Source organism: Portunus trituberculatus, chromosome 30 (assembly GCF_017591435.1).
Source record: "Portunus trituberculatus isolate SZX2019 chromosome 30, ASM1759143v1, whole genome shotgun sequence".
NCBI lineage: Eukaryota > Metazoa > Arthropoda > Malacostraca > Decapoda > Portunidae > Portunus > Portunus trituberculatus.
The window spans coordinates 8,947,750-8,965,249 of NC_059284.1; the positions used below are offsets into that span (position 1 = coordinate 8,947,750).

Genomic DNA, 17,500 nt, shown 5'->3' on the forward strand with positions numbered 1-17,500 from the left:
ACACTGGAACCCGCCCCCGCCCAGCCCGCTCAGCCCGCCCACCATGCTCCCGCCCAACCCGCTCATACTGCCCATGTGAGGATGATCGTTGGTATGTGTGGAGACGGGCGGGGGCGGCGGGGGTGCCATTGGGGCTCCCATGGTTGGGCGGAGGGGTGGGCGGGGTGAACGGGTGGGCGTCGCGGGAACAGTGGGCGGACAGGAGGCTGAGCACGACGCTGAGTGGGCGGGAGGGAAAAATAGTGTTAGTTGATTTGATGGGGTGATATATTCTTATAGGGTAGAGTAGTAGTAGTGGTAGTAGTAGAAGTAGTAGTAGTAGTAGTAGTAGTAGTGATAGTAGTGGTAGTAGTAGTGGTAGTTCGGAAAAGAAAGGAAAGAACAGTTACTTTAACGTCATTGCTGGAAATTATCATTATTATTATTATTATTATTATTATTATTATTATTATTATTATTATTATTATTATTATTAAACAATCGTTAACATCATCACATGACAAAAATAAGAACAGTAACAATAGAAATAAAACACAGCCACCATCACCACCTACTACTACTACTACTACTACTACTACTACTACTACTACTACTACTACTACTACTACTGCCTTCCTAACAGTGCAACAAGTAGACCATGCACATGCAGGAAAGAAAATCATGCCCATGTAAGGAAATTAGGAAAGACATTACCATAAATTACCATCACTTTTTCCCTTTCCTTCCTTCCTTTCCTCTTCTCTTCCTTCCCTTCCTTCCCTTCCCTTCCCTTCCCTTCCCTTCCCATCCCATTACCCTAAAACCTCACAGACGATCACAAACCTTACTAATATCCTCCTCCTCCTCCTCCTCCTCCTCCTCCTCCTCCTCCTCCTCCTCCTCCTCCTCCTCTTCCTCTTCCTCTTCCTCTTCCTCTTCCTCCTCCTCCTCCTCCTCCTCCTGTGTGTGTGTGTGTGTGTGTGTGTGTGTGTGTGTGTGTGTGTGTGTGTGTGTGTGTGTGTGTCGCTTGGTTTTACTTCTGCATATATTCTCTCTCTCTCTCTCTCTCTCTCTCTCTCTCTCTCTCTCTCATTCAGTCATTCAGGCGTACCTTTGTCGCTGAAAAAGCCTGAAAGTTAGTGTTCGCCACCACCACCACCGCCGCCACCTCCTCCTCCTCCTCCTCCTCCTCCTCCTCCTCCTCCTCCTCCTCCTCCTCCTCCTCCTCCTCCTCTTTTGCCGCCGCCGCCACCGCCACTAACACCAAAGCCTTACAAAGATCACCTGAACTTAACCTGCAAGTTTTAATTGGCGCGTGACCCAACATTACTTGAGCTGGAGGAGGAGGAGGAGGAGGAGGAGGAGGAGGATGGGGGAGATTCTTACTTTTCCTTTACTCTTTGGAAACAAGAACACCTTAATTATAAAAGGCCTTCCACCACCATCTTCTCTTCCATCCTCCTCCTCCTCCTCCTCCTCCTCCTCCTCCTCCTCCTCCTCCTCCTCCTCCTCCTCCTCCTCCTCCTCCTCCTCCTCATTTATTTGTATGCCTTTTGCTCCATCCCTTTACTCTCTCTCTCTCTCTCTCTCTCTCTCTCTCTCTCTCTCTCTCTCTCTCTCTCTCTCTCTCTCTCTCTCTCTCTCTCTCTCTCATCCTTATCTACATTCTAGTGACCAGCGGCCCGTGATGGTTCCTTCCTTCCTCCTCCTCCTCCTCCTCCTCCTCCTCCTCCTCCTCCTCCTCCTCCTCCTCCTCCTCCTCCTCCTCCTCCTCGTGTTTACTGAAGACAAGACGCGTGTTTCTCAGAAGAGGGTAAGTCTTAAGGGAGTTAGAGAATTAGTGGTGAGAGTTAGTGGTGTGGCTACGTGTGTTTCGGGTACGTGCTTCAACCACCACCACCACCACCACTACTACTTCACCTGGGAAGGGAAAGTAAGATAAGTGTGTGTCGTGTGCCTCTCTCTCTCTCTCTCTCTCTCTCTCTCTCTCTCTCTCTCTCTCTCTCTCTCTCTCTCTCTCTCTCTCTCTCTCTCTCTCTCTCTCTCTCTCTCTCTCTCTCAGCCAGTCATCTTATGTATGTTTTCATGTCTGCTTTTTTTTCCCTACATTTTTTATTTTTACATATTTCACGCATATTGCTATTTTCCCTCTCCCAACCGCCCCTCCCTAGCCTTTCTCTCCGTCTCCCTCTCCCCTCCTTTCTCTCCCTCTCCCTCTCACCCTCCCGACGGCGTTTTAGTGTTGTGCAATTTCCTGAAGGGACGCTGATGACCTGAAGTGGAAAATTGCCTTTTAAACCTCACTTTCTCCCTCGTGTTTATATGCATTACCATTGATGACGTAACCAACCCACTGCCCCACCAACCCACTGCCCCACCAACCCACTACCCCACCAACCCACCAACCCACCAACGAACGAACCCACAAAACCAACAGAATCAGCGAATCGAACACGGAAGAAAAGCGCGGGAAAAGATGCACCAATCCCTCCTTTCTTCTTCTTTCTCTCTCTCTTTCTCTCTCCTGTCCCGTAAAAAAGAGAGCATCGGCTAAAGGAGAGCCAATCAGCAGCTGCCACGTCACGTCTCGTCGACCAATCAGCGTGTTCTCCTGAGCCAGATCTGGAAGGGGATTGGCTGGCTGGAAAAAGGAGCGGGAGACGGTCACAGAATACGAGAGAGAGAGAGAGAGAGAGAGAGAGAGAGAGAGAGAGAGAGAGAGAGAGGACATTATAATAGAGTGTGGGAAATGAAAAGCGAGGGAAAGAAGGTTATTGAGCGGTGAAAAGAGAGAGAGAGAGAGAGAGAGAGAGAGAGAGAGAGAAGAGATATACATTATCGTTTTTCACACAGATGAGAGAGAGAGAGAGAGAGAGAGAGAGAGAGAGAGAGAGAGAGAGAGAGAGAGAGAATAATTGACATGCTGAGTGACTAAGAGAGAAATAAATTGATAGTTTGATAGGTAGATTGATTGAGAAATAAATAGATAGCCAGAGAGAGAGAGAGAGAGAGAGAGAGAGAGAGAGAGAGAAGGGGATGGGGTCAGGTCAGGTCAAGTTAGGTTAGCCAAGGATTTAGCTGTAATGGAGTGTGAAGGGCGGCCACTCAGCGAGGATAACGTGCCACGGGGCCACTCACTCAAGATAACCGCCTGAAATCTTACATGGAAACAGACAATAATAATAATAATAATAATAATAATAGTAATAATAGTAAAAATAGTAATAATAGTAATAATAGTAATAGTGCCAGTGACTTCACATATATTGGAGTTTAAAAGAGAGACAATATTGAAACACAAAATATTTCATAACATCCTTGCATTGTTTTGTGATGCCGTTGTAAAGAGAGAGAGAGAGAGAGAGAGAGAGAGAGAGAGAGAGAGAGAGAGAGAGAGAGAGAAACACAAACATCCAACACTTTTTAGTCATCTTGCAGTGAAGTAAACAGAAAAAAAAGAGAAGGAAGAAAAAAAAAACCGAGTATTTTTCTTATTATTCTTATTTTTCGTCATTTTTCTTCGTTTATTTACCGGCGTGTGACTATTGCAAGGTATTCAGGTACCGGTAATGAACTAAACAGATACTTGGAGAGAGAAAAAAGGGATAAAAAGAATAAACATCGCTCGTGTGACTATTGCAAGGTATTCAGGTACCGGTAATGAACTAAACAGATACTTGGAGAGAAAAAATAAGGGATAAAAAAGACCAACCATCGCTCACCATTACTTCTTTATACAAGTCATACGTCACTCAACACTCCAAGTAATAATTATGTACAAAAACAATTGAAAAGTACAAAAAAGTAAAAGAAAAAAAAGAAATGGAAGAAAAACGCTCACCATTATTTTTTATTTTTACGTCAGTCAAGAATTCAAATGATAATTAAGTACAAAAACAATTGAAAAGTAAAAAAAAGTAAGAGAAACAAAAGAAAACGGGAAAAAAAATCGTTCACCATTATTTTTATTTTTACGTCAATCAACAATTCAGGTAATTAAGTACAAAAACAAGTGAAAAGTACGAAATTATAAAGGAAAATGAGAAAACGAAAAGAAAAAAAACAACACTCACTATTATATTTTATTCAATTAAGATTCCAAGTAATAATTATGTACAAAAGCTATTAAAAAGTACAAAATTAAAAGGAAAACAAGAAAACGAAAAGAAAAAACCACTCACCATTATTTTTTATGCAATTATTACGTCAATCAACATTTCAACTAATAATAATGTACAAAAATAGTTAAAAAGTACAAAAATGAAAGAAGAATGAGAATATGAAAAGAAAAAAACACCGGTGAACAGTGAGAGCATTTTTAAAGTTCCAGGCTCTTATCGTGACAAGTTTTAACAGGTTGTACTGCAAGTTATTAGAGTCTTCTTGAGTGTTTTCGTTATTGTAATTTGTGGCCAATTCTGAAGTTGTCTTATAAGTGTCACCTTTAGAACCTGCATTTACTGTTTTCATTCTTCTAACTCTATCATCTTCCTTATTATTTTAACAGGTTCTGATGGAAATTATTAGTCTTCCTGAGTGTTTTCGTTATTGTAATTTGTGGCCAATTCTGGAGTTGTCTTATAAGTGTCACCTTTAGAACCTGCATTTACTGTTTTCATTCTTATAACTCTTTTTCTTCCTTATTATTTTAACAGGTTCTGATGGAAGTTATTAGAGTCTTCCTGAGTGTTTTCGTTATTGTAATTTGTGGCCAATTCTGGAGTTGTCTTATAAGTGTCACCTGTAGAACCTGCATTTACTGTTTTCATTCTTATAACTCTTTTTTCTTCCTTATTATTTTAACAGGTTGTACTACAAGTTATTAGTCTTCCTGAGTGTTTTCGTTATTGTAATTTGTGGCCAATTCTGAAGTTGTCTTATAAGTGTCACCTTTAGAACCTTCATTTACTGACTTCATTCTTCTAACTCTTTTTTCTTCGTTCTTATTTTAACAGGTTGTACTACAAGTTATTAGTCTTCCTGAGTGTTTTCGTTATCTTAATTTGTGGGTAATTCTGAAGATGATTTATAACTGTGACCTGGCTTTACTAACTTTATTCTTCTTACCTTTTCTTGTACCTTCTTTTAACAGGCTTTACTGGAAGTTATTAGAGTCTTCCAGTTTGTTTTGGTTATTTTAATATGTGAGCAATTCTGAGGTGCTTTATAACTGTCACCTGGCTTTATTGATCCCCGTTTCACTCTTCTTCCTCTTCCATCTTTTAACAGGTTCTATTAAAAGTTGGTTATTCTAATATGTGGACAATTCTTAACCTGCCTAATTAGCGTCATCTTTAGGACCTGGCTCTACTGACTCTCTTCTAACTACTACTCTTCCTCTTCTTTACTTGTCTAGCTCTTTATCACTCGGTCTTACATATAATAGAGCTTTTATTGTTGTTCTTTGTTTCTTACATGATAAAAAAAGAAAAGTGTTTTGTAAAGGAATTAATATGTTTAGATTTGGGATTCACACCTTAATGGAACTTTTTTTTTTATTAATTTATTCATTTTTATCTATTTTTTGTCTATTTATCTATTTATTCATTCATTAATTTAGTCCTCGGCCTCTTCAATAAAAGAAATCTAAGTAAGGAGTTTTTGTATCCACTTCTACCATGTCATTCCGCTGCCAGACTCGTATTGGTGTGAGGCAGTACGAGTGTTTCCTTAAAGCCACATGTGTAACCCCACCAGCTGACAAAGCGACCCAGAACTTTGTGACTTGTGGCAGCTCCCAATGGCGCGTCTGTCCCCGAGGGTAACAGCCTTGCACGATACTCGCCACTAAATCTTGACACCAATAATTACCAACTTCAGCCCAAAATGTCATGGGAGTGAGTTAATTTGGTTTCGTGAGTGAGTCAGGATCTTTTCTTAACTTGGTGGTGTTTTGCAATGTCTCGTTCCTTCATCACAAATGTTTTCAGTGTCATTTGAGTTGGTTTCTTGTGTTTTCTTAGGTGTTTTTCTCTTCGATGGTGCAGAACCTTTGTTGAAATATTTACTAGAGAAAGAAACATTCTCTAAATAAAAAAAAGGAACTTGGTAAACAATCGCTAAATTGACAATAACACCTTTGAAAATTCCTGTAACTTGCTCTTCACTCCCTTAAAGGCTTAGAATTCGTATCTTATCTTATCACTAGAAACATCCTCTATATTAAAAAAAAAAAAAAGACATTAGACAGGCACTGAAATAACAATAACACCCTTGAACATCCCTGTAACTTGCTTTTCACTCCTTTAGAAGATTAGAACCCTTCTTATCTTATCACTAGAAACATCCTTTAAACCCAAAAATACAGGAAACAATCACTGACATAATAATAACACCCTTGAAAATTCCTGTAACTTCCTCTTTACCCCTTAAAAGCTTCTAATTCTTCATATCTTATCACTATAAATATCCTTCAAACCAAAAAAATACAGGAAACAATCTTTGAAATAACAATAACACCCTTAAAAATCAAATTCCAATATCTTCCTCTTCACTCCCTTAAAAACCTAGAATCCTTCCTATCTTACCACTAGAGACATCCTTTAAATCCCTCAAAAACTTATTGATCTTTGAAATAGCTATAGCATCCCTTGAAATTCCCTGTAACTTGCACTTCACCTCTCTAAAAGCTTGAAACCCTTATATTATCACCAGAATCATGAAACCCCTCCCATAACCTTCACTATAGTTCGTTATATGTGTAGATTCCTTGTTAACATATCACCGGGATGACGAAACACCCTCGATAACTCCTATAACTTCCATTAGAGCCCGTTAAAAGCATAGTCCTGGAAAGGCTATCACCACCGTCACGAAAACACCTTTGGAAACCATGTCACGTAAACCGGAGGGTGTTGAGAGCGTAGAATTCTCGTTAATCTATCAATAACATCACGAAAACACACCTGGAAACTCTTGTCACTTCCACCACAACCTGTTAAAAATCAAGACAAGACCGAGAACTGTTTGTTAATGCGGTTTTTGGAGCCTCAGACCTCTTAATGATCTCTTTAAAGACAGACAGGTGAGCATTCAGACATTTAGTGATCGCGTGGTGAAGGAAACGAAAGAAACAACATCTGATTGAGGTGAAGTAGACCAACATTGATAGTTTAAAATGATCCCGTGAAGTATAGAAAGAATAAAAGGAACATACAACAACCTTTAGTGATCCCGTTGAGAAGCAGACAAAGAGATAAGATAAAGTCAACATCCACGTATACGAAAAGGAAAATAGTTTGAATGAATATAACATCAACGTCTGTCATTGTTTACTAACCCCGTAGAAGCGCCACAATAATAATAATAATAATAAACATACATAAACATCCACCATTTTTAAGTTATCCCGTATAAAAGCAAGACATTTAAAAACATCAATAAAAGTAACCCCGTGAATGTATCAATAACAATGCCAAGAGAGGAATTCACTCAAACACTCGGCATTGTTTAGTTATCCCGTTAAGGAAACAGAATACATGAAGGAAAGCTACCCAAACAGAGAGGATCAGCCTGGCTCTTATGGGGGTTTGCCTAATGATAGTCTGCTTTTGCTGGCTATTGGTAAACTATCCTTAACAAAACCTCAATGATAGTCTTTGTTTACTGACTATTGACAAACTATCCTTAACAAAAGCTCAATGATTGTCTTTGTTTACTGACTATTGACAAACTATCCATGACAAAACTTCAATGCCAGTCTTTCTTTACTCGACTATTGAAAACTATCCATGACAAAAAAAATAAATATAGTCTTCATTTCCTCGACTATTGACAAACTATCCATGACAAAACCTCAATGATAGTCTATTTTTTACTCGACTATTGACAAACTATTCACTTCAAAACCTGTATAACGTTCTCTACACTCCGTTAAAAGAATCAGAGCTAAGAGTGGTGTTTTAGCAAGACCAGGCGTAAACAAGCTATCAATTAATTACACCTTACTAACACCTTGCACATCACCCTATATAACTCACATTTTCACATTAAACTCAATTCTATAATCTGGGAAATAAAAAAAATCTATTCTCTCTTTAATATATCTCCCTATAATCCCATAGAACCTAAATTATGTAGGATAGAAAAATAAGATTCGATTCTATAACCTGAAAAACAAATGAATTCCCTCTCTCACATATCTCCACATAACCTCATAGATTTAATTCTCTGTAACGTGTCTCCCTGTAACTCCATTTAACTAATTCCACACTGGGCTCAATTCTGTAGGATAGAAAAACAAGATTCGATTCTATAACCTGAAAAACAAATGAATTCCCTCTCTCACATATCTCTCTATTACCTCATAGATCTAATTCCACACGGGGCTTGATTCTGTAGGATAACTAGAATAATGACAGCACATCAACACCTGGGACATCACCCTACGTAACTAACATTTTCACATTAAATTCAATTCTATAACCTGGGAAGACAAATGTATTCTCTGTAATATGTCTCCCTGTAATTCCATAGATCTAATTCCACGCTGAGTAAATGTGTAGGATAGAAAAACAGGTCTCGACTCTATAACCTGGAAAAATATATCTAGCCTCTCTTTAACTCCTTCAGTACTGTGACACATTTTTACCATGAGTTTTGGGTATGATTAGACGATTTTATTTACGCTAGCAAGGGTCTATGGAGGTCAGAAGGTTAATGGTCCACAGTCTTCACCATTTTAATCTCTCACAGGAATTTCTGAAGCTGTATCAAATCACCAAATAGTAACCAGAATGAATATGAAGACGTGTCATGGTACTGAAGGGGTTAACATAGCTCCCCATAGGCCTAATTTCACAGTGGGCTCAATTCTGTAGGATGAAAAAAACAAGACTCGATTCTATAAGCTGGAAAAATATATCTATTCTCTTTTTAATATAGCTCCCCATAGGCCTAATTTCACAGTGGCCTCAATTCTGTAGGATGGAAAAAACAAGATTCGATTCTATAACCAGGAAAAATATATCTATTCTCTTTTTAATATAGCTCCCCATAGGCCTAATTTCACAGTGGCCTCAATTCTGTAGGATGGAAAAAAGTAATTATTCTGTGATGTGCGTCCATGCAAGCCATTCTTTACAGCGCCACCACAGCACCGCAGCACCAACACTACATGATCTGCTGTGACATACTTACCATCTCACAGCACCTCAATTCTCCCACCGCCAGCATGTCAAGGCGCGGCCACTCACCATGGATAAAAAAAAAGCTCAGGCCGTGCAAACACCGCGCCACTCAGTCAGGATAACAAGTAACACACATGTCTATAAGCCACAGCCACTCATTAAGGATAGTGAGTCAATACAACGGCTGCGTCTCCTCTCTGTATACCTCCATCAGCCAGGCAAGCTATGCATATGTATGATTAAAAAAAAAAGTTATGTATATACAGGTTATGAAAAATAAGCATCTATGTATACCCACTCATCAAGCATAATGATTAGCTAGGTATGCACTCCACCTACTAAGCATAATAAACACGTATGAATAATGCCAGTAGAGCTTCTTTCAGGCCCGCCTCAATTATGAAAAAATTATACATAAAAAAAAAATCAGTTTAATAATGGAAAAAAGTACAAATAATAATACCACATAGACATAAGCATTTCCAAACACGATGACTGTCGAGATGCGCATGACTGAAGCCAGGGATTAAACGTCAAAAACAAGTGACAAACGTTTAGTGGTGGAGGGACGAGGAGGTAAAGGAGAGGAGGAAGGGAAGGGAAGAGGTAAGAGGACGAGGAAAGGATGCTGGGATGACAGGAGAGGAAGAAGAGGGAGGAGATGTAAGGAGAGGAGGAAAAGAAGAGAATGCTCGGATATCTGGAGAGAAGAGGCTGGAAGAAGATGAGAGGAAGAGGAAGAGGAAGAAGAGGAGGAGGAGGAATTTGTAAGGATGTATAAAGTGAAGAGGTGGAATAATAATAGGATGAAGAAGAGAGAGAGAGAGAGAGAGAGAAAGAGAGAAGGACAATGTAATGCCACGAAAAGGAGAAGAGAAGAAGAAATGAAAGTTTATGAAAGGAGAAGGAGAGGAGAAAGTAGAAAGATAGAAAGATAAGATGAAGAGGAAGGAAGAGAAGGGACGAATAACATGAATAAGGAAGAGAAGAAAAGAAGGATAGTTTATGTAAGGAGAGAGAGAGAGGGAGAGATGAAGATAAGGGAGAGAAGCTGTAAATAAGATGAAAACAGGAGGAAAACGAGGAGAGATGGTTTGAGATAAGGAGGGAAAAGGGAAAGCCAGAACAGAAGAGCAAGGAAAGGAAGGAAAAAGAGGAAAAAACAAGACAAAACAGGAAAATAAAGGAAGGAGATAAATGAAGTTTGAAGAGAAGGAAGGGAAGTGAAAGGAGACTGAGGAAGGAGGAGGAAATCAAGGAGAAGGAGGGAAAGTGGAGGAGAGGAGGCGATTTTTCCAATGGAGAGAAGAGGAGGAGGAGGAGGAGGAGGAGGAGGGAAGGCTTTGCGAGGTTAGGAGGAGATGGAGGAGGCGGGAGAAGGCTGAAGGAGGCTAAGAGGTGAGGATGAGATAAGAAGGATGGATGCAATAAGGACTGGGAGGGGATAAAGGATGCTTGCTGAGACTGAAGGAGGTGAAGGATATCTAGATAGTGGAAGGAAGGATGTTTAAGGATCTTTCTAAGGGGACGTAGGATAGCTAAGGATGAGGATAATAGTCGAAGAAGGATAAGAAATTTGCTGGATGAATATAAGATGTGTAAGGATAGTGTAGGCTGAAAGAAGAAGGTCAAGGATATAGGAAAGGATGAAGGATACTGTGAGAAGGATGGTGTAGAAGGATTGAGGAGTATTGTGGGAAAAGGATGAAGAAGGACGAGGGTTGATAGAAAAAATAGGATTAGAGTGTCATCCTAGGATATTGAGAAGGATGAAGGCCATTTAAGGAGGATTGGTGAAGAATTGAAGGATATTGACGAGAATTATATGAAAGAACATGGGTGAGGGTGAAAAATAGGATAAAAGGGAGAATTTTTAAAGGATACTACATAGAAGGATGCTGAAAAGTGAGACTGGAGGAGTGAAGGATATTGAAGGAAGGTGAAGGAAGAAAGCAGAGGGAGGCCGAAAGTAGGATAAGGAAGAACGCTACAGGAATCTAGAAGGATGAAGGATACTGGAGATGAAATGGACTTGGTTAGGAGTGAAGGATATTGAAGGAAGATGGAGGAAGAAAGCTGGGAGAGGATTTTAGAAGGATGAATGAAGTGAAACGGGCTCAAACACGACTAAAAAAAAATACTAAAAAAGGATGTGCGAAGGATACTGAGAATAGGATAAGCAAGGAGGTTACAAGAATTTAGAAGGATGAAGGAAATTAAACAAAATAAGAAATGGACGGGAAAAAAATGATATTGGAGAAGGATAAGTAAGGATGTGTGAAGGATACTGATCTGAAAATAGGAAAAGGAAGGATATTATAAGAATTTAGAAGAATGAAGGAAATGAAACAAACTTGGAAATAAACGAAAAAAAACAAACAAACATACTAAAGGATAAAAAGGATGCCAAAGAAGGATGTGTGAAGGATATTGATCTGAAAATAGGAAAAGGAAGGATATTACAAGAATTTAGAAGGATGGAGGAAACAACACAAACTTAAAAAAAAAAAAAATTACGAGAAGAAGGATGTGTGAAGGAATCGGATAAAAAAAATAGGATAAAGAAGTAGGATACAAGAATTAAAAAGTATGAAGGAAAAAAAATTAAAATAAACGAAAGAAGGATATGTGAAGGAACCTGGTCTGGAAGTAGGATAAGGAGGAAAAACGCTGGAGAAAATCTAGGAAGGATGCAGGAAGTGAAATGGGGGAAGGAATAGTTGAACGGATTCTGCCGGAGGGTATAGGAGGCAGTGGCAGGGGTGGTGGCAGGGGTTGGAGAGGCAGGGAGGCGGAAGAAAGGAGGTATTAGGGGCTTGTGGAGACGGAAGTGAAGTGAGATGTGGGCAGGGTTGAGATGGCAGGGATGGGAGCTTTTGGCAGGGGTTTGTGGGAGGGAGGAAAGTGGAGGAGAGATTGGCAGGGGTTGGAGAGGCAAGGAAGTGGAGGGAAGGGAGGTAGTAGGTGGTTAAAGAGACAGGGAAGTGGAAGGGAGATGGTAGGGGATTGGGGAGGCACTGAGGCAGGGAAAGGGAGGAAGTAAATGGCAGGGGTTAGAGAGACAAGGAATGGGAGGAAAGGAGGTGGCAGGGGAATGGAGAGACAAGGAAGAGGAAGAAAGGGAAGGGACGGTTTGAGGAACAGGGAAGTTGAGGAAGGTAATGGCAGGGTTTAGAGAGACAGGGAAGTTAAGGAAGGGAATGACAGGGTTTAGAGAGGCAGGGAAGTGGAGGAAGTGAATGACAGGTTTAGAGATGCAGGGAAGTGGAGGAAGTGAATGGCAGGGTTTAGAGATGCAGGGAAGTGGAGGAAGGGAATGGCAGGGGTTGGAGAAACAGGGGGGAGGAGGAAAGGAGGTGGTGAGGAATTAGAAAGACAAGGCAGTGGAATGGCATGGCAGGGACAAGAAGGGAGAATGGCAGGGCTTGGAGAGATAGTGAAGGGAGGATGGCAGGGGCAAGTGACGTGGAAGGGGAATTGTAGGAAGAGAATGACAGGGGTTCAGGAGACAGTGAAATGGAGGAAGGGGTATGGCAGGGGCTGGAGAGACAGGGAAATGGAGAAAAGGTACTTGAACTAGATACAGTGAATGGGGAATGGCAGGGGATGGGGAGACAGGGACAGGGAAGGAGGTGTCAGGGGCAGGGGACGTGGAAGGGGAAGGGTGGGAAGGGAAGGCCACTCACCAGGGATACTGATGGTCGATCTTGAAGGCAAAAAGTCGCTTGCCCCCATTACGGCCGAGATACCTAAAAGTAGCGAAATGAGGGCTGGGGAGGGGCGGCTGTGTGTGTGTGTGTGTGTGTGTGTGTGTGTGTGTGTGTGTGTGTGTGTGTGTGTGTGTGTGTGTGTGTGTGTGTGTGTGTCTGTCTGTCTGTATCATTCTTTGTCCCTGTCTCTTTCTGTGTGTGTGTGTGTGTGTGTCTTTTCATTATCTTTTCTTGCTCTATGTGTTGTGATAATATTGTATTTTTCTCAGTTTTTTTGTGCGTTTTCTATCCTTTTCATTTTATTCTTTATTTCTTTATGTATGTTATAATGTATTTTTATCCAATTTTTTTGTGTTTTTTTTTTATTCTCTATATTTTCTCTTCCTTTTCTCGTCTTTTTCCTTGTGACGAGATGTTTTTTTGGGTGTGTTTTCATTCCTCTAGTTTCTATCCTTCATTTTCTTTGTCATTTCTGTTGCTGCGTCAAGGAATTGTGTTTTTATTGCACGTTTGTCTTTCCTTCATGTGTTTGTTTGTGTTGCGTTATAAGAAGCTTGTTTTTGTTGATATTTAATTTGTTTTCTCTTTAATTTTTCTTCGTCCTTTTTCTTCTTCCTTCGTCCCTCACTCATACAGACACACGTGGTCATCTATGCAGCAAAATAAATAAATAAACAAATAAATAAGAAAGACTAGAGATAAAGTAAGAAAAAATAATAATACAACAAAACAAAACAGAAAACAAAGTAAACAGAAAAATAACAAGAATAGGAATTAAGAAAAAAAGAATGAAAGAAAGAAAAATGTTAATATATTTCTCCCATTCCTTTAATTTCTTTTCCTCCCTTTCGTTCCCCATGCTAGGTTAGGTTAGGATAGGTTGGATAAGGTTAGGTTAGGTTAAGTTAGAATAGGTGGATAAAGTTAGATTGGGTAAGGTAAGGTTAAGTTAGGTTGGTTAGGTTAGGCTAGGTTAGATTAGGATAGGTTGGATAAGGTTAGGTTAGGTTGGGTTGGGTTTGGGTAAGGTTAGGTTAAGTTAGGTTAGGTTAGGTTAGGTTAGGTTATCTACAATATTTTTCCCCTTCTCCCCTATATTACCTATTACTACTACACCTATTTACCCATCTGTACTTAGCACCAGGTAGGAAAACCAGCCTTTTGTATTTATTTACCTATTCATTTAGTCCCCCAACCAAAAAAACAAAAAATGAAAAAGAAAACGGAAAAGTTAGAGACAGCGTTGTGTACACAGGAGACAGTTAGATGTGCGTAAAACCGTGTACACACATTAGGGGCTGTGTGTGTGTGTGTGTGTGTGTGTGTGTGTGTGTGTGCGGCGTTAGGTACACACGATGGTTTAGTGACGTACACACAATTAAAGTGGATGTAAATGATGCCTGTGTGTTTGCGTGGAGGGGGAGAGGGTTAAGGAGGGAAGGGGTAGGTGTACACATGTAGGTAAATACGAAGCACGCACACACACACACACACACACACACACACACACACACACACACACACACACACACACACACACACACACACACACGAGTACATGATGTGTGTGTGTGTGTGTGTGTAGGTTAATGAATTGAATGACGAAGATGAGTGTTTAATCTCTCTCTCTCTCTCTCTCTCTCTCTCTCTCTCTCTCTCTCTCTCTCTCTCTCTCTCTCTCTCTCTCTCTCTCTCTCTCTCTCTCTCTCTCTCTTACATTATTCATAACTTTACTAATATCCTCTCCTCCCACTTGTCCCTCTCATTCTCCTCTTTCATTCTCTTCCTCTCTTTTATTCCTGACTTCATTGCTCTCTCTCTCTCTCTCTCTCTCTCTCTCTCTCTCTCTCTCTCTCTCTCTCTCTCTCTCTCTCTCTCTCTCTCTCTCTCTCTCTCTCTCTCTCTCTCTCTCTCTCTCTCTCTCTCTCTCTCTCTCTCTCTTCACGCTCTCTTTCTCTTTCCTCAACCTCCACATTAATATCAAAATGGGTCCACCATTAGCGCTTTCCTTGGACAAGACGTTCTCTCTCTCTCTCTCTCTCTCTCTCTCTCTCTCTCTCTCTCTCTCTCTCTCTCTCTCTCTCTCTCTCTCTCTCTCTCTCTCTCTCCTCTTCCATCTTCTTTCAAAACCTCTCCTGTTGTCTAAGTCACGTGTTTCTCTCTCTCTCTCTCTCTCTCTCTCTCTCTCTCTCTCTCTCTCTCTCTCTCTCTCTCTCTCTCTCTCTCTCTCATTGATTTGAAAACATCTTAGATACGTTTTACTATTTTTATTACCTTTTACTTGTACTACTACTACTACTACTACTACTACTACTACTACTACTACTACTACTACTACTACTACTACTACTACTACTACTAAATATTACCGGGTACTGATATTAAACTGTATTGATGGATTGAATTTTAGAAGAAGTAATTCGTAATGTTATTAATATGAAATTATCGTGATATTACCATTTTCCTTACCGGGGGTTATGTATTGAGCCGTGTGTGTGTGTGTGTGTGTGTGTGTGTGTGTGTGTGTGTGTGTGTGTGTGTGTGTGTGTGTGTGTGTGTACGCTGGCAAGATATCTCAACATGCTGTGAACGTATTTGTATGAAATTGAGGAAATATAGGCCTTAGGCAGTGTGGCAATTGAATTTATGCTAAGGCAGGGCAGGATATGTAAATGTCGATCCAAAATTTATCTTGTCCTTTTATTATTTTCATATTTTACTGTTTTTTTAGGGTGTAGAAAATGAGTGTCAATTTTATATAGGCCTATTGAGAAGCCTAGACACAATTTACAAGGCCTATATTAATGGTTTGCACATAACACATTTCACGAGACCCTTTGCCAATTTCCTGAAGTCTAACGAGAGAGTAAATTTGGTACAGCTTATTAAATCTACACAAAGAGAGAGAGAGAGAGAGAGAGATTGCCGCATTCCATTTACTCTTGAGGGAGCGGTTGCCAGATTTCATGGGCGTCTAATGGAGGATGCTTGCCGCGCCTCACATTACTGCGTGCCGGAAGTGTGTCAAACATGGTATAAAAATAAATAAATAAAAATAAGATGCAGTGTTAAGGAAATTCAGGAAACGAGCGAGAAAAACTGCACAACAAAGTAAAGCCTTGTAACGGAAATGTGGAGGACAAGAGTGTGTGTAAAGAAATAGAGAAAAATAGATCAACTTTACAATTAAATGAATAAATAGATAGATAAAGACAGTCGTTTAGGAAATCAGCAAAATAAAGTAAGGCCTTGTAATGGAGATGTGGGAGACAAAACTGCATCAAATGAAACTTCACTAAAAATAAAGAAAAATAAAGAAAGAAAAGAAAAATTGTCTGAGAAATCAATAGAAAGAAGAGAGAACAAGAACAAAGAAACTAACTGCAATAAAACACACAGAAAAGGATATTACGATGGCGAAAAATAGAAAATAGATGTTGTCATGGGAATGTGGGAAACAAAACTACATCAAATAAAAAATAAAGAGAAAAAAAAAATAGATAAACTTCACTACAAAAAAAAAATTAATAAATAAATAAACACAGTCGTTTGAGAAAGAAGCAGAATGAAGTAAAAATTTTTAATGGAAATGAAGAAAAAAATAGGTAAACTTCACAAAAAAAAAAAGGAAAAAGTAGTCGTTTGAGAAATCAGTAGCAAAAAAAAAAAAGGAAGAACAAGAACAAGGAGACGAACTAGAATAAAACACACAGAAAATTATATTACGATGGGGAAAAATGGAAAACAATAGGTGTTGTAATGAGAATGTGGGAAGCAAAACTACATCAAATGAAATAAAGGAAAAAAAATTAGATAAACTTCACAAAGAAAAAGTAATTAGATAAACAGAATCGTTTGAGAAATTAGCACAATGAAGCAAAGTCTTGTAATGAAAATGCTGGAAACAAAAGTGCATCAAATATTTTTTTTAAACCACCAAAATAATAAAAAAAAAAAAAAATCAGTTTGAAAAATCATCTGAAGAAAATAGACTTGTAACAGAAATCCTGGAAACAAATCAAATTAAATAAAAAAAGACAGACTTCTAAAAAATAAATAAAAACTATATTTAGATGAAGAAAACTAGAAAACAATAATGTATCAAGTAAGACAAAGAGGAATAAATGAAACCGTGACAACCTGAGTCCTTTACAAACCAACTGGATAAAGAGACAAGGAAAGGCAGTAAGAAAAATTATACAAGAACCATAACAGAAGACACAAGAAACAACATGACCTCAAGAAAACTGCAAGGAGGGAAGAAGTTGATGAAAGCTTGGAATTTTAGAGGCTTTGAATTAACGCTGTATTGGAGGTGAAGTAAGAGAGAGATGCAATAAAAGGAGATAGAAATAAAATAATGAGAAACGATAGAAAGAAATACAGACCTCGAACACAACAAGAAGAGGTGTTTCAGGAGGGACAATCTTTGAAAAACCCTCAAATCAACACTGTATTGGAGGTGAAGACAGAGATATACAACAAAAGGAGATAAAAAATAAAATAATGAGAAGCGATAGAAAGAAATACAGACCTCGAACACAACAAGAAGAGGTGTTTCATGAAGGACAATCTTTGAAACACCTTTATAAAACACTGTTGAATATGAAGAAAAAACGGCAAAAAAAGAGATTCAGATTAAATGACGCAACAGAAAGCAATACAAGACACAAGAAGCAAAAA

The 17,500-nt window shown here is 39.4% G+C and overlaps 1 protein-coding gene across 2 annotated transcripts in view; it reads right to left on the minus strand.

Moving 5' to 3' along the window:
* LOC123510773 (43 kDa receptor-associated protein of the synapse homolog) overlaps nucleotides 1-17,500 on the minus strand; it is a 95,271-nt gene that overhangs the window by 17,440 nt on the left and 60,331 nt on the right. The window contains exons 3-4 of one of the 2 annotated variants that reach the window (XM_045266140.1): nucleotides 12,794-12,856; nucleotides 1-218 (exon numbers count right to left, since the gene is read on the minus strand). The exon at nucleotides 1-218 is cut by the window's left edge and continues 116 nt beyond it. In XM_045266140.1, the coding sequence (XP_045122075.1) occupies nucleotides 1-218; nucleotides 12,794-12,856 (281 nt within the window). The remainder of the gene's footprint in view (nucleotides 219-12,793; nucleotides 12,857-17,500) is intronic. The other variant, XM_045266141.1, reaches the window with a different exon arrangement.